Here is a 24,562-nt window from a genome sequence, read left to right as displayed (position 1 = left end):
GGCAAGGCACACCATCAGGACGTGCCATAAACCCGTATGATATCTTTAATATACAACCGCCGTTAGATCTGATGGAAACCACTGTCTGGAACAAAAGGATGTAGAACAGAATATTACATATTTATCCGAAACCTGAGTCACTTATGTTGACAAGAATGGCTAAAGGATGAACAATGAACCTTTACAGGTTACCGTCGTGGGGTTACAGTCACGAGGTCATGACTTTGCATGACTCCAGTAGTTTTGAAGGACCCCATCTTCCACTCATAGAACCAGTCAGTTACATACAGTACATAACCTTCCATTTTCTGTCTTGTCCCTTTAGTTTGCGGTCTTGAAATTCGTAAATCAACTGCACTTTTAAGGCATGTAAGTCTTTCGTTGTATACGCCTTTAAGATTGTGAACAACAATCATGTGTTTGTGAACATCATTTGTCTGTTCTGTTATTATAAATACTTATGAATATATTATAACATAATGTAATATTCAGTGTTGTTAATTACTGCATCCAAATTTCTTCTTGCCGATCAATTTATTTATTTGTCGTTATAATAGATTAGCTACTCTATCTTACTAATGACTTCTGAGATGAGGAAGGAAAAGCAGCAATAGTAAACTCTTACTGTAAATGACTTGCTAATATCACGGGTTTGTTACCCATGTGCCCATGGAAACCGTAATTAACATTTCAGAGGCACAGAAACTTGAGCCGGGTCTCAGACGGCTGCCGGGGTCGAGTTTGATTCCCCTGGGTGCAGTGACAGTCCCATAGGACGGCCACCTGATACACAATTGCTTTTCATAACTCCATACCTCTATAGCAACTGCAAACTCGTGATGATGCCTAGAGTACATTTAGAGAACATATTCTTCTGGGAAAAGCAGCAGATAGAACATCAACTGAGGGCAAAAGTTTAATTTACTGCATCTGCACTACATCGATGTCCTCAGAATGTGTTTTTGTGTTTTTAAGACTGAAGTGGTTATTATTTATTCGCAAGTAGCTAATGCTTTTAGCTCAAGTCTCTGAAATGTGTCTAAATGTATTCTTTGCCATGGCACTGAATGACACACCTTCAAAAGTGGTGTGATCTCTATGAGCCGCCCATGGCAAGGAAGCAGGCCAATAAGATACGAATATGCAAATCAAGCCAGGGATGCTAAAAGATTCTGGAATGCTGAACAAGATGGAGCCACCATCTACCTGTATGGATTCAGAGCGGATGTATATCAGTACATCTGCTGATGATGATGGAAATAGAAGTAATTGTTGTTCTTGTTGCTTTTTAAAATCCATAATCAAGAATCAGAGGCATTCAAGAAGGCATGGTGACCTAGTATCTGAAAATATGTGTGAGTCATATCTCACTGAACTGAAAAAATATTAGTAGTTTCTTGTCTGACTGCATTCCAACTGTGACGACGTTGACAGAACACAGTGGTCCTGCAGTATCAGCTTAGAGAGGACCATCATAACCAACTTATCATGAGTTGAAAGAACATAATGTGTGCTCATGTGTTTTTTGTTTTAAACTTTAGTCACACATTGCTAGGGTCAGTGGGCAGTCTTTCATCTTCATATTCGATGAACAACTAGAATAATAAACCTGAAAAGGGTTACATATTCATGCTTGTTGGTGGTATTATATAAAATTTTTAATGATCCAGACCACCCACGTTATCAATATTTCAACCCCCTTCCTTCTGGCTGCAGGTATAGACTACCCAAGTGCAGAAATACCAGCTATGGTAGGAGCTTTGTTCCTATGGCTTTACGAGCGTTAAACACATAGGTGATCAGCCATTGTGATGCCATCTTATACTCTGGCATTTGTTGTATGATCCTGATGTTTTCTTTTTGTCCCCTTCTTCCCTGTCTGTGATTGTTTTGATGGTTAATATGTATGGTGTTGTTGTGTTTATGTTTTCTACACACCTCGGTGGAAACTAATTCCATCTTTGAGGACAAATAAATGATCTATCTATTAACAGTAGTTCATAGACAATACAACTAGACAATTTTTTTGTTTAGGTTGTGGTTTTTTATTTTTTTAATTTGCAGATTGGCAGATCTACTGTAAGCCAGTTAGATGCACAGCATATATTGTATATATAATGTAATATTAAAAAAAAAAAAAAAAAAATCCTAATCAATTAAAGTTAGAAATGTAGATTTTCTTTGTGAGCATATGCATGAAGTGAAAGCCACCCCGCAAACCTTTTCACCATGAACTACAAAGAACTACAGCTTTTCGATGTAAATAGGAAATAGAACAGGAAAATATCGCAATTTTATTAGGGTTGTATTAATATAATCGCCTAATTTGCGTAATTGCTTTAGAAAATAGAAGCAGCCATGAAGCCTTTTACATTTCTGAACAGAGTGAAAAACTGTGGTTCAGCCTCATGGCACTGTGTGTAAACCTTATGAATAATAGAGAGATAAGAGCATGTCGATAAGATGTTTTGCCGAAGAGTCACACACAGAAACCCATAGCGATGAATCACTCCGCAGGAAAACTGAACAAGAACATTGAGACGACGATCATGGTGCTATATTACAATTGTATAAGTCACTTATTCTGTATAAAATCTATACTAATATAAAATAAACCTGTCTATGCGGTTATCAGTACATTCTTATTCTACATTCTTTTACAGTTTTCCTGCGTACAGACAGGAAGAAGTATGTGTGTGGAGGGGGGGATTCATCATTATGGGTTTCTGGGAATGTCTCTTTGGCAGATTAATTTATGAACATACTCTTATCTCTCTATTAATCATCAGATTTTCATACAGTGCCATTAGGGCGAACCACAGATTTTCCACTCTGTTCAGGAAAGGAACAGGAACATGTTTCACAGCTACTTCTGTACTACTAAATTTAGTGAACCAGACAAGACATGTTTTATGTCCTGCATTTGCTTCTTTCATTTTGCACTGGAGGTATAAGATTACTGTTGCTAACAAGTAAAGGAAGATAATAGCACCTTAATGTCATTGCTTGGTTGAAAAATAGTCCACCAACCAAAAATATCCAGAAACTGACACTGATGAAGGACTAAAGGCCGAGTTTATACGTTTCTACGATAAATTGAGTGGTGTGTTTTTAAAGCTGTACTTCACTATGTCCCTGAGTGTTCTTTTAAATAAGTAATTGGACTTTTACTTACGTAAAGGATTAAGGTGATTTTACCATCTCTGGATGTATCGGATAAAGTGGTCTCAGAGTTCATCTCATCATGAGGAACAAAATGCTCGAAATTCCTTTCTGCCTTCAGTGAACCATGAATATTAAATCAATTCAGACATTATTAAAGTCATGTTAAAAGGTAACGTTTATTTAACAGTAACACAAAATAAACACATTTCAGTTGTTACGTTGTGTTGTTTCCTTCATTTGAACCGTTCAGATACTCTTATCTAGCAGTCTATAACAGTCTTTCTCTTAAAGCAAAGTAAACCTAAAGGACACAAAAACTAAGTGAAACACATTTCCTTTATGTACGATTTTGCAACTCTTGTAACAATAATAATAATAATAATAATAATAATAATTTTTAAAAATAATAATAATAACCCTCCAGGCCTGGAAATATTATAGAAAGGCACAAATATTGTAATTAACAAGGTGTTGTGTTGAAGTTCATTTCGTAGAAGTGTTTTGGATGGCATTTACACATTATGACATTTATGATGTATACATGGCTCGTTTTTTAAAGTATAGCGCACTGTTATTTTTGGATTTTTTTTGGTCATATTTTATATAAATAGTACATGTAAAATGAAACACAATCAATGATAATGTACTGTAATTACAGTGCTGTTACAGATGGATTATAGTAGTCCATTGTACGCAGTTAATAATGTCTATAATGTGTTACGACTGTCGTGTACGTAACTGTATCTTTAACTTTTACGAGATTCCTGCACAATATTTGAGTTGTACCATGCCTACAGAATCGAATCTGTACTCTTACAGTACCTGGGTAATAACGACACAGGAACTGTCTTTAAGTTTACTTATAGTGCAACTTCTACACAAAATTAAAAGCACTATAAAATAAAAAGAAAGTCTTATTTGAAAACCAAAAAAAGCCAAAACTGGAGTTGATAAAGCTATGCTGTCGTGTACTGCATCTATAACAGTGTGAGTATCCTCAATAGTAGCAGTACCCTTATTTTTCTGAGTGTATTAGAAACTGAATGGTCAATATATATACATATATATTTTTACAAGAAACTAGAAAATAAAATGACACATTATATAGATATGTTACAATAAATATTTCATATATACAAAATCTGTGGTTTAAAATATACAAACTTAAAAAAAACTGAGTGACAGAAAAGGTATATACACAGGTATTATGTACACATTTTACATTTTCTTCAGGTAATGACTTCATCTACTGTAACAATTGCAGAAAAAACTTTCAAAATAGACATCTGCACAATTCATGAAGTGTACAAAAAACAACAACAGCGTAGTCAATGTACATGATTTGATGTTGATTACACGGTCTTAAATATCATTTTAAAACTACTCTCCCAAAAAAACAAAAAGGTTTCACATTTCACATATTCTATAGCTATACTAGCGAGTTATTCGGTGAATGTTCCAAAACCTGAGGATTAAGGCAACAAATAAACCCATCGTAAGGCATGTTTCAAACGAAAACAAACATAATCAACGTATCTAGCTCATCTACCGAAGGCATCGTACAGGCACATGGCTATCCGAAAGCACGAGCGCTAACATGCTAACATGCTGTTGCTCATTCACAGCAAACATCGTAAAGCTTCTGCTTCATCTGCGTTCTTCGACGAGAGGTAACAAGCTGTTTTCTTCGAGTGCAAAATGCCAGCGTCACAAACCTGTAAAACCTCGATTTGTTTTATTTCTCCCTGAATAGTTCTTTGGAAAGGTGACTTGTCATGCCAAACAAGTCACGGTAGTGTCATGACCGTCATGTATAAAAAGCTATCCATGGCTCAGGATGCTTCAATTCTCTCGATTTTTTATTTCAAGCCCGGATCTCTTTCTGATTGTGCAATGTAACTTCATACTGCAATCTAGTTCGTCATTCAGAAAGTTAATATGAATATGAAGTTCTCTAACCTTATCCATGGTGACTGTAGAAAACGTGTGATTACCATGGTCAAGAATATCAACACATTTCCCTGCCCTGAGACAAACTCCAAACATGCTTCTAATGGAGATCTATGGGCAGTTGTTGGGGCAGTCAGTTAACGTTTATACAGTGTTTTGGTTTCTATCAAGAGTATTTGTAAATTAAGCTCTAAATCTGTAGAATACCTTTACTTTTTATGTGTTTTATTGGCACACAATTCAGCAACTGCCCTTTCGTTATAAGAATTCCATTATAAGCTACTTCGAGTAAACAAGTTTTCTGTTCTCTTTTCTCAGGACGCATACATTTTCCATTCTTGTGCATGGTAATCACACATATGCTACAGATTTGGTGGGAAGAGATGACGCTGAAAAATACTAAAGTATTCCTTTAATATACATATTAAAGGATATGCAGTAGATGGTGTCAGAGCAAGGGCTCTTCATAACGCAGTGCATTCTGCAGCTTATAATTAACGAATGTGTCATGTGGTCCTTATGCAGGGCTTCTCAAAAAAGTTTTAGCGATATATATACTATCATCTTTTCATGTAGTTGAGGTTCTTCATATTAGTTTAGAAGTGGATCTGATGTAACTTCCTGTCTTACTGAATTTTGGCTGCATGATGTATGTAACAGTATAAGCATGCACCTGCTAAAGACATGGAAGGTTGAAATAGGACCTTGATCCGAAAGCATCAAAATTTGTAAAACATTTAGTGGCTTTATATATAAATATATATATCATGGTGATGACATTCTTCTGTGTCCATGCTTCATGTGGTGTTTTCCTTCACATTCAGATTTGTGCAGCAAAAAAAAAACAAAAAAACAACCTCAAAGCAGCATCTAAAGTGCCAGCTAACCTTTGAGTCTCTCTTGTTCTTTAGATTTGACTTCCTGTGGGGTTGTTTGTGTCTTTCTGAGAGAACCATCATGCAATGTCCTCCTCATCATCCAAACATAACATCTGGTGCTGAAAAAGAGAATGCGAGAGAGAAGGTGAGTGTTACAGGAAAGGTCAGAAAGAGGCAAAAGTAGAGAAAGAGAATGCCTTAAACCACATCCAGTGTTTCAGTCACGTCGTGCAGATTTGCTGATGAGATGTAAGACATAGTATCTTACTGTTATATGTTAAAAACGGAACTGAACAGAATTACTGTATTACCCTCAATGGTAATATTCAGGGTGTCCCAAAAGTCTCCATACATAGTGGAAATGAACACTTTTTAGCAAAATGTCTTCACAATTTTTTCATTCTTACTTTATATTATGTTTGTTGTTTTTTACATAGCCTTTAAGAACACCTTTGACCAAAGAAGAAGTTATTGAAATCATTGTCGCTGGATCAGGAAGCTGGCTCAAGACTTTAACAGGAAACATGACAAGCGACACTGCTGCCAAACTTATTAACAAATTCAAACAGCCTGGAAGTGTTCAGGACCGCCTGAGAAGTGGACGTCCACGAACATCCGCTGACGAAGGCACAACCGACTTCTGCTTCTGGCAAACGCAGTCCCGTAAGTATATACTTTTGGGACAGACTGTAGTTCGTTTTCAATCTGTTTGTGCTATTTTAGAATAAATTGCAGCAGGATGTCTAACAGCCTTGGGTTGTTTAAAGGAGACATCATGTGATCTTACTGGTGGGTAGACGTAGCCGTCTTGGCTTTGACTCCTGCAGATGTGCACCTGGTCCTCCGTAGTTTTCTGGTACACAGGGTTATCAAAGTGAATGGTGTTGGTGTTCTTCAGCCTCCAATGACGCCACAGCAGCACGGCGCCAAATGCAGTCAGGCATAACACCGCTGAGCAGAATGAGAAAAGGAGGGAACAAATTGTAGAAATGGCATATACTACATGGGTATATATAATTTCTCATATATACAGTATATAGGTCTTATACAGACCTATAGGGAGGATGACATAGAGAGCGAGAGAGTGTTGCGAAGGGCTGGTGACTGCAACGTACACATCATTTGAACCTACAGGCGAAAGAAAAACCCAGCAATTACAATACATGACACAGAGCTGTATAGCATACAAGATGTACTGTACATTTAGAAAGATTTTTATTACCTTCACGAGGACTGATCTCGGTCTTGGTTTCTGGGATGTTCTTCCGAGACCCAGCAGCACCTGAGGAAGTCATGGAGCCTGTAGTTCTGGGTGTTTGTTTGGTTGTTGTTCTGGTAGTTGTGGTGGTGCTTTGTATGGCAGGTCGTTTTGGTGTGGTACCAGCTGGAACTGGAGCTGGAACCACTGCTGTACTTGCTACTGGCTTAAGAACTGTGTGAACAAATGTGTGAATGTCACATTGTTGTAAAGCCAAACATTATTTAGGAAAAATCACAATTTTTTTTTATTTGTTTCTGGAGCTACATAGAGAAAGGACGTCTATCTAACTCTAAACCTTTTTCTGTAAAATACAGCCAGTTACACAACCCCATTCATAAATAAACAATTCTGTAATAGGAAATGTATAGGTAATAGTAAAGTAACAGGTCTATATTTACAAATGTAAGTTTTAAGTGTATGTATATTATTATAATCCATATAACATCCATGATAATTTCTTCTCCAATTCCACCCTCAGTTCATCTGCGCAGAACTGCACTAAACTGTAAGGAAAAAATAATTCAAGTAATTTCGATGACAAAAGATGGCCGCCCACATGGCATCAGAGATTTCATTGGAGTTAATTTAGTTCTAAACATTACAGAAGGACATACTCTGTCCTACACCACATTAGCGTGTCTGTATGATGTGGTTTGAGGAATCTGTTTGAGAAAACGGTAGACTTTTATCACGTCAGCTACATTGGCCTCATACTTTATATAAACTAACGCAGCAAACATCGGACACCGATCGATTCTTGACAACATTGAACGTAATGCAAAAAACAGTGTACCTTTGATTCTTTGCCCAAAATTTTTTTAATCTGTGTGACAACGAAAGTTATGCTGAGAAATGTTTATCAAATGGCATGCATACCTTCCACACACTTCCTCATGTCAGGGCCGAGGATCATGTGATCGGGGCAGGTGCAAGTGTATTTTGGGGAATGCTGATTCACTCGAGGAGCCGGAAGACACAAATAATCACAGCCGCCGTTCACATGGTTCCCTTCTTCACACCAATTCGTACCTGCACAGCAAAACAGCAGTTAAAGAGACATGCAAACGAGACAATGTGGAGGTTTTCTGTTGTGACTGTAGGTTTAAATCCCTCACCGCTCGGCTGCTTGAGGTTGTGGTACAGCACAATGTCCTTGGGAGACAGTAGGTTCTTCACTACTGTCATAATGCTTTTTCCCGTCAGACGATTTGCACTTCGGATGCTTCCGTTGGATGCGTCCGTCCAAAACACTTTCTCCTGTGTAACACAGCACATAAGAACCAGTGTCAAAAACAAAGAATATCATTTAAAAAAATCCTTAATCTAAATAAACTGGAGTTTATGAATGTCTTCTGGAATTCCTGTCAGTTTAGCTCATGTTAGCTAACTTGCTAGCTTTAGGTTTGGATATTATCTAGGTGAATGTCTTAAAAAGCCTCTCAGAAATCCTGTCATATTACCTCATGTTCATCAACAATCTACCCAGCTTTACCTGCAAATAATTTAATAATCATTTATCAATATGTCTTATATATCCTCTCGAAAATCCTGTCAGGTTTAGCTTATGTTAGCTAGCTTGCTAGCTTTAGGTTTGGATATTATAAAATTTAGGTGAATGTCTTAAAAAGCCTCTCAGACTGCTCATGTTAGCTGTCTATCTGGCATTACCTGCAAATAATATAATAATCATTTGTCAATATGTCTTAAATATCCTCTCGAAAATCCTGTCAGGTTAGCTCATGCTAGATAGCTGGCTAGTTTAACCTGTGCATCATGTAGTAAACATTTATGAATACGTCTTAAAAATCTTCTAAGAAATCCTATCAGGTTAGCTAATGTTAGCTGTTAATGTTAACAGTGAATGATAATAACATCTATAAAGAGATCAATTAATATTCTCTCAGAAATGTGGCCTGTTAGCTAACCGGCTAACAAAACGTATGACATTACATGTGCATATACGAATGCTGATGACTTTGTTCTTACTACTTCTTTTTTCTTCCAAATATGGAAGTGGAAAATTAGAGACCTCAGATTGAACTCTTTTGAGTCAGAAATTGTTATAATGGGTTTTTTTTCTTCTTCTTCTTTTTTTTCCTGAACTACTCTTAAACATTTTTGCTGAACTACTCCTGAACATATAGATGCTTTTGGAACAGCATGATTTATAGGTTTGTTTGTTTTTTTTACATCCCACCAAATCAACAACAGGTTCGCACCTCAAACACAGCCAGCGAAAATGGATTGGCCAGCTGCCACTCGTCAACTATGAGTGTATGACGCAAACCACCATCCACACCAATGCTGGAAAGCATGTGCAGTTTAGAGTCCAGCCAGTACAGCCGCTGATTCACCAAGTCTGAACACAAACACATGCACATTCATACTATAGACAGTCATGTACCATTTCCAGTAAAAAAAAATCCCCTCTCATATTTAATCCTTTTAAAGCCACAACGCGAACCCAGAAGCTGTGCTAAATATAATACAGATCAGTTGTTGTGGGTAATTGAAACCCTCTGGCTATATAGTACTTAAAACTAGCCTACAATGGAGCATTCATATGATTAAGGGATTGTATATAAGGTCTAAAGTGAATGGAAACTGCTTACTCACCTAGTGTGATGCCACTGGGCCAGACGATGTTGTCAGTGACCAGAGCTGTACGATCTGCCCCGTTCAAACCACTCTTCTCTATCCTGGCAGGGTTTCCGCAGTCGGTCCAGTACATGAAGCTACAGTGGCAATAAAATACATAGCCCATTAACTTAATAGACCAGGGGATCTCTACTGCAGTCCTCACACAGTTTAGAGTTTCCTCAGCTCCCAACAAACCTGATCCAGCTCATGAACAACATGATAGTTAGCTGATGAACTGGATCTGGGGTGTTAGGAAAGAACTTGAGACTGCTTTAAAGAGTCATTCGTTACTCATCACATCTAATAATACAGAGGAAAATATTATAGCATATAAATAGTAGCTTACTTGCGTTCTGGATCTACAACAATATCGTGCGGCTTATTCAAGCCCACTTTGATAAGAGTCTTGCGCTTGGACCCATCCTTTGTTGCTACGGAAATGCTTTGAAAGAAACTGTCGGTCCAGTAGATGTTGCCATGAACCCAGTCAACAGCCAAGCCTTCGGGAGAGGAGATCTGGCTGTCAATCAAGGTGACGTGGTTGGTAGGATAAGCAGCCTTGTCTATGGGAGTGCTGGGAAACATACAAAGGTGTTTCAGGACCAGAAATTTACTTTGACTGCACCACAATGTTTAAATGTGCGTCTCAAACTCGGTTAATCCCATTGGCTGGCGGACGATCAACTGACCGAGTGCCGAGGCAAAAATTGAAAACAAATCTTTATTTTGGATTTGAATAAGCAAATAAAGCCCAATTTTGCATTGAGGACCCGTAGAGTGCATTCAAGGCTTGTCAGGAATCAAATGCACTTCTAATAACGTATTAAAAAACTATTAATTTCTGCTGAATAAAATATTTTTCAACCTTTGATGATCAACCACTAGACACTAGTTCTCAACCTTTTGTGAGCTCTGGACTCCTAGAATATTTCGAAAAATCCACAAGGACCCCCTCACTCCACAACAATTATAGGCTATATATTTAACAGTCATTTCTATATATGTTGCTTTATTTGATTCATATTTAACATTAATAATATTAACATTAAAACTGAATCAAAACATTCCAAGATTTTATTTTTTACATTTTCTTGTTGGTGTGACATTTAATTTGACTCTCTGAATTATCTTTTGTTCATTTTGTCCATCAATGCGAGGCTTGAACTTGTCTACCACTCATAGGTTTTTGCAAATTATCATTTCATTTGTAAATACGTTTCAAGTAAATCCATCAATGAACGATCGTCAGCTTAGCTGAATGCACGTGAATAACCAAATTGGTTCATTTTAAAACATCTAATTTGAATATATTTTGATACATTTAACAAAAATATATATATAGAATATTATTTAAACATTATAAAAACTTTCCCAATGACCCCCTGCAATTACACCACTGACCACTAGGGGTCTGCGGACCCCCGGTTGAGAAACTAGGGAATAAATGGACCAGTTAAACAAATTCATATATAAAGTAATCTGTATAGATTTTAGAATTCTTATTATGCGTTCGTTCATCAGTGTTGATACTGTATGATGAACTCGCTCACCTGTAGATCTTTTTGTGGAAGAGATCAGACCAGAAGATTGTTTCACTAGACACATCCATGTCGAGTGCCACCACGTTCTTCAGTTGCGGGATCAGACATGTGTACTCTTTCTTATCCAGTGTCATCTTCCGCACCTCGTGATGGTTGGTGAAGTACAGGTAGGGAATGTTATCTGCAGGACAAGAAATCAAATGCTAGCAGTAAGAGGCAAGTATGTATTCGTCACATTATAAAGCAATCAAGCAATTCGAGGCAGTCTTTTGAATACGCTGCTAATGATGATGTGGAACTTTCTGAATCCCAGACCACCGGTTCATTTCCTTATCACAGATTTTCAATTGATTGCAGCATGTGACCACGCCAGTAACACCGTCTTTGCTAGATAGTGACCACTTCCCTTACATATGAGCTTTCCCTGTTCAGAAAAAGCAGAAGCTGCGTCTAGCTAGGACAGTTTAATGTTTCCCCTTCAGCTTTCCCCATCAGTTTGCAAATTCTATTCTCACAGTTGTTATGACCGGAATTACTCCTGTGTTAGGGAATTCTAGAGAAAGCTTTCGACCTACCAGAAACAGCTTTGCACTCTTTGGTCATGGGGTCCATCTCATAGCCCTCCTGACAATCACACTTGAAGCCGCCCACCAGATTCAGGCACACCTGAGCGCAGGTGTCGGGGTCAGCACACTCGTCAATGTCTGCAGCAGAAAACAGACTTGATGTCAAATGTAAATGCTAGAGATTCCACATGTCCACTCATTTCATATTATTTGGGCAACCTGAGACAGAAGGTTTGTTGTTTTCCTGCTCCAAAACGCCATCTTTAATGCACAAAATCCTGGATTGTTAGCTCTTAAGCTCAATCAAGCATCATAGAACAGGAAAACTGCTAATCTGGAAATGGAGTAAGACTGAAGCAAAGGACTTCATCTATTCAGGAAGCATTTCCTGTTCTAGACAAGTTCTTTTGACTATTTTTTTAAATATATTGTGGATGTCAAATTTGGACTGTTAGAACACTGGTGTTACCTTCACAGCGTTTTTGGTCCACCAGGCGGTAGCCTGAAGGGCAGAGGCACTCGTAGCCGATCTTCAGGTCTTTACAGTCGTGAGAGCAACCGCCATTATTTTCAAGGCACTCGTTGACATCTGGGGAGAAGAAGAATGAAAGAAAGAAGAAAAAAGGAGTCGGTTAATTTAGAAATTGACCCGATTTCTCCTTCTTCTCCTTTGCTTAAACCTATAGTCAGCGATTTCAGCTGAAGTTAGCTCTTTTGAAACTCAAAATCCAAACAAATTCAGCCCCTCCCATCAGTGTTCCCTCCAAAGCTACGCAACCAAAACAGTGTACAGTAGTGTTAGTGCAAGAAGTGGCACTTACTAAACTAACAGACAACATGAATGGCAGACTCTTATAAAAACAGGTTACATTTAGGATGCTTTAGGGTCCTATGGTTTGTTTCTGTGGGGGAACAAGTTAGAAAAGCTGAACTATTCAAAACCCCAGTAGAACACTTTTTTTGAAGAGTGTAAGCTTGTTGAGATGCCACTTTTTTTCTGACTAGCTTTTACAGAACTTGTGGCACCCCTGGGATTGAAGATTTTGTACTGAGCAGATATTCACAGTTCCTGGAATCTGAGAGCTTTGCTAAATATTTCCAAAAAAAAAAAAAGTGTTCTGCCTTAAAATCCGCTGACTCCACCTTTAAACCGTTCATCCTATGTCTGCACATTTCTCCCTTTCTTATTCTAGGTCTCTTCTGCTTAAACTAGGCTTTGGTTGGTCTTGTCTGTGTGATGTGAAGTTCCACTAAGCTGCCATTCTGGTACTCCGGTGTGTGTGTGTAGATGGTTATATGATGTTCGCACTCACTGCACTCTTTGATGGGCTCGTCAGACAAGTCCCTACAGTCACGCTTCTTGTCGCACACTTTATCGATGCTGATGCACTCTCCGCTGCGGCACTGGAACGTGTCCGGACCGTCACATTTACTCACTGATGGGAGACAAGGGCATTAAATATTAACCCTTACTGAATATTAATGTTTGAAGAAAGATGCCTACTAGCAAATAAGCAATAAGAAGCAGGACGACGTAGGCCTGATCGGCACACCCGTGTTAGAAAATGCGCTCACCAGTGGCACAGCCTTTCTCGTCACTCAGGTCCTTGCAGTGGATCTCACCGTCACACTGGTGGATGCCAGGAATACAGGTACCGTCGTTACACTGGAACTCGTCGGGTCGACAAGTAGCCACAGCTACCAATGAAAACAAACGCATTCTTAAAAGTAAACGTACGTTTTCATTATCAAGCTGATCCAGAGCGCATTGCTTACAACAGAGAACAAAACAAACATAATTATTTACGGTTCACTGGTGGCAGGTGCATATTACATATTACACAATTTCACAGTAGGGTCCAGCACCCTGACTGCACCGCCTACTGTGTTATAATAATAATATTAATAATAATAATAATAATAATAAAGAAATGGTTGATGTCTTTTGTGTTTAACTCAGATTGTAAGACTTTGACTCACTGCAGTTGGCTTCGTCAGAGTGATCGGTGCAGTCGAAGCCTCCGTCGCAGCGCCACATGCTGTGGATGCACTTGCCGTTGCTGCACTGAAACTCCTGTTCACTGCAGGGGCTTGGTATCGGTTTCTGGCCACAGTGCTCACTCCACTCATCTGAGCCATCTGCGCAGTCTGGGTCTCCATCGCAAGCCCACAGCTGCGGAACACACACCGTGTCGTTGCACTGAAAAGAGCCAGCTATACAGGTGGGCTTGGGGCAAGAGGCCTCGTCGCTGCCGTCTGAACAATCAGCGTCCTCATCGCAGACGAACGAGGAGGAGATGCACTGGCCGTCTGCGCAGCGGAACTCGTCTGACGTGCAGTTCTTCAGGGCTGAGGAGAGCATATGACGTGAGGGTTAAGCACTGGTGTTAATGGTACAATCAGTAGGACTAATCTCATGAAGCCCTGTTGACTTCTCAGTTCAGGAGGATTTAAGTTTAAAAGAAAATGATTAAATAATCAGTATTTCTATTCATGTTAACGTTTGGCGATTAAATTAATGACACAGTTTCCAGAAAGTACGCTGTAATCAAGCAGGGCGATTCAAACAAACCGTAGACCACCAACATGCAGCCAATCAGAACAAAGAGCCATCTCTACATACCTATGCTTTTAGAAAAAAAAAAAGAAAAAAGGTACTTCCGTGGTTCTTTGAATAGTTAAACATTACTAGCGCTCTAAAGGGGCTTAGCTTGAAACCCTATGTGTACTATGATAAACACTGGCTTATACAGTATAGCCTGTGCTTGCTATAAAGAACATACATAGTTATCTAGCTCACATAAACGTACACTTGTTAGACCTTGTCATTTAAGACCAAATGTCGAAATGACCTACATTCCTGAATCTTCTAATTAATTCTCGGATTGATGTGGTGTCATTCTATAGTAATAATACGACAGTGGCACATGATTGATGATGGCGTACCGCAGCCCAGCTCGTCCGTTCCGTTCTCACAGTCGGCCTTTCCGTCACAGCGCCACCTGGAGGACACGCACTGAATAGGGCTCCCGTTGCAGGTGAACTCCGACGGCAGGCATTTCTTCTCGGCTGCACAAGAGATGGGTCATCGTTAGAGTGAATGTTCAATACTGATATAAATCCAGAGACTCTGATCTAATTATGACAGTAGTTATCAAGCGGGTGTGACTCACTGCAGGTGGCAGGGAGCTCGTCGGTTCCATCTCCGCAGTCGTCCGTCCCGTCACACACCCAGCGGTTTGTAATGCATTTCTTGTTCCCACACTGAAACTGACGCTCGTTACATGTAGCAGCACCTGCAGCACAGTAAGCAGAGCAACATTAAAGGAGCGGTTTGTCATTTTTTTTTCACAACCCTGTGCTGTCTGTGAGGTGAACTGCAATCAAAACATTTACAAGTCTTTCCCTTCCCCTAATCAACCCTACTCCCTCTGCTGAAACTACTAATGCATTTTAAGGAAAAGGAGCAAAGCTAAGTAGCTATGTTCTAAGTGCTCACGAATGTTATTTCTGGTCCGGAAAAATCGCATTTACAGTAAGCAGCTTTAGATGAAGTAAAATTGTAACATGGAGTTTTTAATTAGGTATCTAATAATGATAATAATAATAATAATAATAATAATATAATTGTTATAATTGTAGATAATAGAATTGTTATCAGCTTAAAAAGACTTTTAAATATTCCACACCGCACCGTTAAACAATCATTTATGGCCTTCTGCTTTAGTTTTTTTTTTTTTTTTTAACACGTTCCTCTTTAATAGATCAGTAGCATTTACATTAGATGTTGTAAGCTTCAAAATGTCAGAAGCTAGACCATGGAAAAAGGAAGCTGGTTGTGTCTAATGATGTTTAAGAATTAATGATTAACAACATCACAAACCTTAATCATGGGACGCGCCATAAAATTTATCTGAACAGATAACATGCGTTGTGTACACACAGATGACCATGAAGTTGAGACGTACTCACATTCAGACACACACACCCTATACACACCCTGTAATTTTTGTTTTTTATGTGTTGTAATAATGTAACCAGGTAGCCAGGTGTGACAGTTGACATGAATAAAGGCTGAAAAGAAATGAAAACAGGATGTGGAAAGACCTAGGAAAAGACTGAGAGAGAGTGAGAAAACCCCAAAGAAACCACAGTGTCATGATATCATGAGAAGGTGAGAAAAGGAGAATGAGGGTACATTTCGGTGCTGTTGACAGCTCAGGTCAGACGTAAGCAGGTTGTCACAACCACATTCTTCTGTGGCGCTTTTTTTTTTTGGTCACAATATTAAGCCTTTTGTTGTTTCAGCTGATGACATTTTTGCCTGCCTCTTTAAGACAGTGGGGAGAGGAGGAGTTCAGTAATCACACCACCAGTTGCTCACTGGTCTCAGAGGATGTTCTGAATAAGTCAAATACTACGCAGGAGATGGTAGAGGCGGGGAAAGTTGTGGATAGCAACCATATCGGGAACTCTGAACTGAACAGTTTTCTAAACTCTGTCATTTCTGGCAACTGACAGCAGACAGGGTATTAGTCATAACTGTGTTGCAATATAAAAAACCCAAAAGAGACCAACCTGCATTACTGAAATAATCCAACATTACAGTGTTGCAGCAAATACAGGAAATACAGTGACCATCCCAGACTTTGAGGTTGTCCTTTTCTTACCTGCTTAAGAATTTGCATGGCAAATCTATACTTATGAACACCAGCAAGAGAGAGCTAGAGAGATAGAGAGAGAGAGAGAGAGAGAGAGAGAGAGAGGCACTTGGCAAATGTCCAAACATCAGTGCGTGATGTATATTTTAATTCTCATTTAATTCAAAACTCATGCTTTCTTTTCTCCATGTCAAAGAGCATAATATACTCACACATGAAGCAAAAAGTAAAAATAGTACCACATACAGTGCACTTTGGAGATTTCCATACAGTACGTTCATTCCTCCATTCATACAAAAACAAGGTCATATCACATGTCATATCAATGTCACGCAAGGTCATAATCACACATATCTATAACAACACTAACCTTAAACCAGACCTTCAAACCTGGAGTACATTTAGAACAGCATATTTCCTATATAAAGATAATATTACAGTCTATTTAATGTGCAACCTTAGACTTTCAGTGAGTCGAAAATGGAAGTTTAACATCTATCTATCCATCCATCTATTTTCTGCACCGCTTATCCTACACTGGGTTGCTGGAAGGCTGGAGCCTATCCCAGGGTACTCGGGGCACGAGGCAGGGGACACCCTGGACGGGATGCCAACCCATTGCAGGGCACAATCGCGCACACTTTCACACACTACGGACAAATTAGAAATGCCAATACAACGCATGTCTTTGGCCTGGGGGAGGAAACTGGAGTACCCAGAGGAAACCCCCCAACCCCGGAGCTGCAAGGCAAACGTGCTAACCACTACGCCATCGCGTGCCCGCGAATTTTAACATTCCTCTGTGAAGTACAAAACAGGATTAAGAGTTTTTCACTGCTACTCTCACCTAGTTAAAGGGGTTGAGTGTTAACATAAAGGAGCTCGACGGTGAAACATGTGTGCTTTCCTCCATTCAAAATCTCTCCCTATTTTTACAAGCCATTCTACGTCATGCGAGAGCTATTTTTGCATACCTACTAGGACAACCCCGTGCTAACAAAGCCATTGTTGTTTGCTGAAACCAACATGTAAACCCACGTAACTCAAAATCACTTTTAAAAAAACAACCCTTTAGAAATAAATGCCTTCGTTTGTTCCTTAAGACAAAACTCTGCCCGAGGTTATTTTTTGGCATCCCTCTGACTGCGTTTCCAATTTCTTAGAATCAGGTGTGCACAGTAACAACCTCTTATACCACAACTGCAATTTGTTTTTTATTAATAACATTAAGGACATGTCATACTTTTGATCCGTTTATAGTTACATTTAATGCTGTGGAAAGTCCACCAAACAAGTTATCACATATGTTCTCACAGCTATAAACAAACAGGCATTCTCTCACCAGCTTTTTTTTATTTTCTTACATCTTTACCTCTGATGGCTACAAAGCACTCATACTGGAGACTCCTTCCACAAATGCTAAATAAACATCTCCTCAAAGCAAACTTCGTTATACTATATAAAAGTCTGTGTTAGTTGGTGATATAGAAAATGACATTGCACTGGAATGAGGACATTCTGCAACTTCACAGAACTACTGTCTGAACTGCTGTTATAGAAAATGAAGACTTTCTGACCAATCAGAATTGAGCATTCGGTCGATGTGTGCTCTATCTGATAGCTGGACTCAGTTTATATAACTCAAACAATCCATAATCTTATCGAATAACTTTACTCAATCAGTGCTGTAACCTGCTTCGAAAGTACGATATTTGAAAATTGATTTGAGTTGGGCCACACGACGCAAACTCTTCCACATATATTGTTACAATACAGCGTTTGCAGAATCACTACATTATTGTGGAAATGTTCGAAAAGGTTAGCAGCTTCCATCGTTTCAAGAATTCCCTTGTCCCACACGTATAAACAGCATTTACGTAGATAGGTCGTCTGTAATACTTGTCCGAATATGTTTCTTAACATCATTTTTCTTCCATTACAAACGTCTCCTCAGCTGCGTGCCCTGCCTTTTACGGGTTTGCATGAGTGCTGCGTTTACTGAACTACTGACCTTTCTCTCTGCCGCAAAGTAAATTTAAAACCAGACCATCCTGTGCACTGAATTTTCATTTTTAAACAGAACAGCTCCACTAACCCACTCTGTAACCATTATGAGAGGGGGAAAAACGCAAACCTGAAAGCAAAAAAAAAAGTCATACTGTAACCCTCTCATAGTGCATTCACAGTATGACAATAAATAAGTAAACTATCCAACGATATAACTATCCAAAATCATTCCGTGTATCTATTCCTTTCTGGGCTTTTCTCATTGTAGAGGATTTACAGTTAGGGTGTTTAGAATCTTTTGTATGGCAGTGCGTCTGTAGGACTGTACTGTACAATAGGTTTACTCTTGTATGTCTCTGTCTCTCAATACATCCATTAGGCAAAGGAAAGAAATGCTTTGAATGTCATTTGAACTGGCAGCACTGCTCAGACAAGTTTGTCGACTTCTTACGACAGATGACCAGACAGGATTTCAGAGCGAAAAAGGGAGGGGGGAAGGTACAGAGAGAGGATAAGTAGTATGCCCTTTATCAACAATGACAGTACATTATCTAGGTGGTACAGTAACTGTTGGAACAATTGATGCTTGGAATAACTGTTTAAAGGGGGGGACTGCAAAATTCTGAAAATGAGGACATACAGTATAAATGTAACTGGACAAAACTATAAAATATATATATATATATATATATATATATATATATATATATATATATATATTTAAATCAAATTACTGCAGCATATGCAAGTTAACATAACTAATGTTTCATGCATGAGAGATGTTATAATGCAAAATCAACTGAGAATGAATCCTATAGAATTGTCACCACACCGCACCCGACACAGTGAAACCAGTCTCTACCACGCCCACTAGTTATCCATGCATCATGCTAATACAACCAAACCATGAGCTCTCTTCTGATTGGACGACGCTGCACATGCTGTCATTGTGTAACCAATAAGAATACCCATGTTAATCCCATTCATTCTAGTCATGTAAGGAAGAAAATAATTGTTTGGGGGTTTTTTTATGTTTAAATATTAACCATAAATTCATAGTGTATAGTTTATATCCATTTAACATTTTCAGCATTTTCATTATGTGAAATTAATGTGAAACCTGAAGGATGGGATATTTTCTCTGTAGATTTAATCCCTAGTGCCCCTGTTCACTATCAACAAGTACTGCAGTCTGAATGAGAAGAATGAGTTTGTCTAAGGAGGAAAAAAGCTCAAATACAATGACATGCTGCAAAAAGAAGTATAGTGTGTTTCTAGCGTACCTATTTCATTATATATGAAATGCAGGTTATGCAAAAGAGTATGTCAGTGATAAACAGAGGGATACATATGGCAATGTTAATATACATATTAAATGTATAGTTGTAATGATCATTTTCAAATGACTCTTATTAGTTACACAAAAATATTAGTAAAAATAGTATGTAGGCTACAGTTGATAGATAGATAGATAGATTTTAAAAAGTTGGGTATTTAAAGTTGCTTCATACATTATTTAGGATGTATACAGTATTTTCCTACTGAATTAAATTCTCATAATGCTGATTAATATTTAGTCACTACTAATAGGCTAACTTTAATTATTTAATGATTCATTGTACTTACGGCTTGAAGGCAGAGAGATGAGTCCAAGCAATACGCAGCTCAAAACTACACTGCAGTTTTTCCTCAACAGCATCTTCCTCCGCACTAAACAGGTTTATTTATGGGATTTTTCTTCTTCTTATTATTATTATTATAATGTACTTCAAATATATTTAACAGCACGCTTCTGTCACGACTTCCGCTCGTTAGTGTACTGTAGTGGTTAGTGCAGGGCCGAGAGCGTCTTCTTACAGTGAAAAACCTCCTCGCATCCAATCTCATCCATTTCATAAGGACAGCGCGCGCCGGTTGGGGTAGGGGCGGGGCTTTCTCAGTGGCGTGATATCTGAAGTGAAGTACGTCGGAGTATGGGAGGGCGGGGCTTAAGGCGACACGTCATGAATGGATGAGAGTCGGCTTTACACGCCCATCACCCCAACCCCACCCCCTATTTATGCGCCCTCTTGGATGGATGAACTGAGGGTTATGGGGACATTTTGGTCCCCATTTGGACTGCTTTTTTCTTTAAAAAAAAAAAACCAACAACACACTTTCAGTTTTTATGTAAATAATAAAAAAGGGTTAGGTTTAGGTGTAGCAGAACATTAATTAGCTGCATGAATAATTATGTCTGTGGAAGGTCCTCGCAAGGATAATAAAACAAACCTCTGTGTGTGTGTGTGTGTGTGTGTGAGAGAGAGAGAGAGAGAGAGAGAGACCGTATGATATATTATTAAATTGAATCAAAACATTATTTGCCTTAACAGCCAGCATGCTTAATCTATTATGACATTCCCATTATTAAAATAATAATAATGATTTCCCTCCACATAACTCATTCCTACTCAGCATTTACTTTGATACAAAATCCTTCATGATTGTGCAGTACAGGCATCACTCACACCAGGGTGACTCCCACTTTTTGCCTATCAGGAAGCAATTAGAAGGTTCTAGAAATCCTCCCCCGTAGAAACACTATTCCCATTTGGGAACCGGACCCAGGTGGTGCCTCATCTGGGGAATCTGCAAGACTGGCCTAATCCTGATTCTGCTTTTTTTTAATGTACATAGTCATTTTGTCCTTGTAACAGGATGCAGAATCAATATTTATTATGCCCCATGTAAAGTGAATTATATAAAAGAGAAACTATATATTGGGGAGGTAAAGAAATGCTTTTAAATAAATAAAAACATAAATAAAAACATAAATAAATAAATAAGCCACTTATTCTCTATAATCCATATAAATTATATGATTATTAGAGTAAGTATGGAGTCATCCTTTGAGTTAATAAAGACTTGGATATTTTGCACACAAAAAAGTGATTATTTTACAAATTCACATTTTGGTCATGCACTAGTTGTTTAAAAAACATCACAACAATGTTTGCATATGCTATTTTTCATTTTCATTTTCATTACCTCTTTGAGCTCCTAGTTCTGACAGGACCAATCACAACTATGGAAAGCTGGTGGTGTGATTATAAGGCCAGATTTACCCCACACAGCCTGCATCTGAAAAAAATGGCTACATGATGTCTTCTAAACATCACATGGATTTAACACAACTCTGTGCTTATCAATATTCATAGTTATTTCACAAGAATTCTGCTTTTTGCTCAACAGAAATCCTTAGCCGTCCAATGTTCCCAGAGGGCTACACGATGCTTCCAGAGCCATAATTTACAAATAAACTGGATTCACCAGCATTGGAAGTGCGAAGTATGCGTCTGAGTGTAGGATAACATGGGAATGCTGAAGTGTGTAATATAATACAAACTTTGATAGACATGTTAATGTTTCACAGATTTCTGGATGTTAACTAAAAATCAATTGTGCTCACCCCTCCTATTTGCACATGAGGGATAGCCGATGAGATCATACTGCAGGAAGAGAGCAAATGACAAGAGAGCATTTAAGGAATGCTGAAATAGCTGCTGAACTACATAGCACTTTAGCCCCCCCATCCAACCCCCCCCCCCCCCACACACACACACAGACACACACACACACAACGCACAAAGACATCCATACAATCGTATGTGTGTGTTCATATGAGGCAAGACCCGACCCAACCCGCCCTTTGGCAATGATTGTAGAAGAGATGAATGTGTGTGTTGTATGGGAGTTATGTGTGCTTAGTGGGTAGTCCATTACCACATGGGCATTACCACATTGTTTTTAAATGTGATACATTGCATTAAAGGTGTGGTTTATAAAATTGATTGTTTCTAGTCTTGTAATAATCATATAAATTACAAGCATACCTCAGAATAACTGTTATTTATTGTGTTCAAAAATACACAGTATCTGTCAATTTAGACCTTTTCTGGCCCTGAAATTAGCTCACCGCCAGAAAAGCTCTGCCCAGCACCAGCGATAAGTAGTTTAAAAAGAAGGGGTGGGATAGGTTGGGGAAAGACTTGTCAATGTTTTCATTATAGTTCAATAAGAAAAGTATTAATGATGCAGTGTGTAAAGTTTAATGGATCTAGTTCTGTGTTAAGCATACAATTTATAAGAATACCTTTAAAGAACCTTAGAGATTTATTGTGATATTACAACAGAAGATGTCGGAATAGTGTCTTCCTTTTAGATCTTTTCAGGCCCTGAAATTAGCTCCGCCCACAGCTAGGTCTGACACTTTTCCTGCAAAAACCAACTCACCAGGCATTACTAGTTTCAACAGAAGGGGTGTGGTTGATCATTTTCTTTGCAATTCACCTTTGAAACAGCACAGGGCTCTAGAAATGATCAACTGCTCCTTTAAATTCAGTACAACAGGTATTAAAGCTGCAAATTGCCAAAAAAAATCGTAGTACTACACAGGTTTGCTGTTGGGTCCTTAAATGTTCTAGATTAGCCAAGGCATGTTTTGTGTCTTCATTGGGAAGCTTAGCCTCATGTTTGCAATCTGCATTTCTAAATGATATAACTCACCTCAAAACTGTACTGATTCGTTCAGTATCACAATCAGACTTGATTACAACATTTCGGACACTGTATGACAGTGTGATCTACAAATATGCACAAAAGGATGCTGTGGTGCTGGTGAGGCAGCCATCTTAAAGCAGGATTCGCCTTCTTCCTCAGCATAGATAGCAGACTTCGGTAGGAGATGTGGCCCAAAGTTTGAAGATGAAATTGTATGTTAAATATGATAAAATATTTAAATATTTAGTTTTATGAAGGTGAATCGGTATTCTTGAACTTTACAATCTCTCTTGAGATGGTTATTTCAGCATACAGCTTGCACTGTTACCTTATAAGTACATTAGCCTGTTACAGTAGCTAAACAATAAAGAAGCCATTTTAAGACACCAGACATGTCCCTGCTGATCAAATCACTTAAGGGTGGCCTTAAATGTGTTTTACACTCTGATGGTTCTCTCTCTCTCTCTCTTCAGAAGAATCTGAGAGAGAGAGAGAGAGAGAGAGAGAGAGAGATAGAGAGACAGAGAGAGAGAGAAAAGCAGTGATGTGTACACTGAACATTTTTCAAGGCAGTTTTGGCACTCCATCCTCTCTCTCATCCCTTACGGGTTTTCCAGCTGGATGTCAGCTTACTCTGGGCAAGTGTTCAAAACACACAATTTCCTGGAAGTAGGTCGCCCTGCCAAATGACGCACAGGGCAAGAACTTTCCAGAAACAGTGAAGCTTTACACACACACACACACACACACACACACACACACACACACACACACACACACACACACACACACACAGTCCGCAACCAGTGACCCTGTCCTGCTGGGGAAAAAAATCCCAATAGAAACCATCACAGAAATTCTAATGGTTTCCACTACAAATACCATTACAAACCATCAGCTAACTGTTAAAATCATTACCTTTACCATTATTGGTTTTTAATGGTATCCACTAGACATAACATGCCACCAATAGAAGGCAACAAATTACCAGTAGAGACCTACAGAGACCATTACAGTTTCCATTAAAACCATTACAGATTCTATGAGGGTTTCTATTGTTAGTTTTTTTTTCAGCAGGGTGCTACTACCAAAAGCAAATTCTTAGCATGCTAATGGTGGAGCTTGCTAACTGGCTACTGAGCAAAATGAGCTAACTAAGGAGTTATTTGGATAAAAAATATAAATAAAAAAAAATAAAAATAAAAAACACAGCACCCTCCAGAATAACTGGCATGAAAATTAGAAAAAAAATTATATTCAAGAACAAATGCAATAAGTGATATGAACTCTAGTATAAAGGGACAAATAGTTGTATTTAAACATGCATTTTTTTGCACATTTATTTATGCATTTA

At 38.6% G+C, this 24,562-nt stretch overlaps 1 protein-coding gene across 1 annotated transcript; it reads right to left on the bottom strand.

Moving 5' to 3' along the window:
- Positions 1-2,079: 2,079 nt before the first annotated feature.
- On the bottom strand, positions 2,080-20,677 carry ldlrb (low density lipoprotein receptor b). Its single transcript, XM_053638239.1, has 18 exons — positions 20,296-20,677; positions 15,175-15,297; positions 14,948-15,070; positions 13,982-14,350; positions 13,577-13,699; positions 13,315-13,437; positions 12,471-12,590; positions 12,011-12,139; positions 11,445-11,616; positions 10,241-10,468; positions 9,871-9,989; positions 9,474-9,613; positions 8,370-8,511; positions 8,131-8,283; positions 7,216-7,425; positions 7,047-7,121; positions 6,781-6,944; positions 2,080-6,112 (listed from the first exon to the last, which is right to left on the bottom strand). The coding sequence occupies exons 1-18, from the start codon at positions 20,366-20,368 to the stop codon at positions 6,071-6,073; spliced, it is 2,628 nt and encodes an 875-aa protein (XP_053494214.1). The 5' UTR covers positions 20,369-20,677; the 3' UTR covers positions 2,080-6,070.
- Between the last annotated feature and the right edge of the window lie 3,885 nt (positions 20,678-24,562).

The sequence above is a fragment of the Ictalurus furcatus genome, chromosome 12 (assembly GCF_023375685.1).
Source record: "Ictalurus furcatus strain D&B chromosome 12, Billie_1.0, whole genome shotgun sequence".
In the NCBI taxonomy this organism is placed as follows: Eukaryota; Metazoa; Chordata; class Actinopteri; order Siluriformes; family Ictaluridae; genus Ictalurus; species Ictalurus furcatus.
The sequence above is the reverse complement of the archived record's forward strand: the minus strand, read 5'-3'. Positions and strand labels throughout refer to the sequence as shown.

Coding starts and splice junctions, on each gene's coding strand:
- ldlrb (XM_053638239.1), bottom strand. CDS start 20,368: ATGCTGTTGAGGAAAAACTGCAGTGTAGTTTTGAGCTGCGTATTGCTT. Junction 7,426..8,130: donor CATGAGGAAGTGTGTGGAAG/GTATGCATGCCA, acceptor TTGTTCACACAG/TTCTTAAGCCAGTAGCAAGT. Junction 7,122..7,215: donor CGAGATCAGTCCTCGTGAAG/GTAATAAAAATC, acceptor TTTCGCCTGTAG/GTTCAAATGATGTGTACGTT.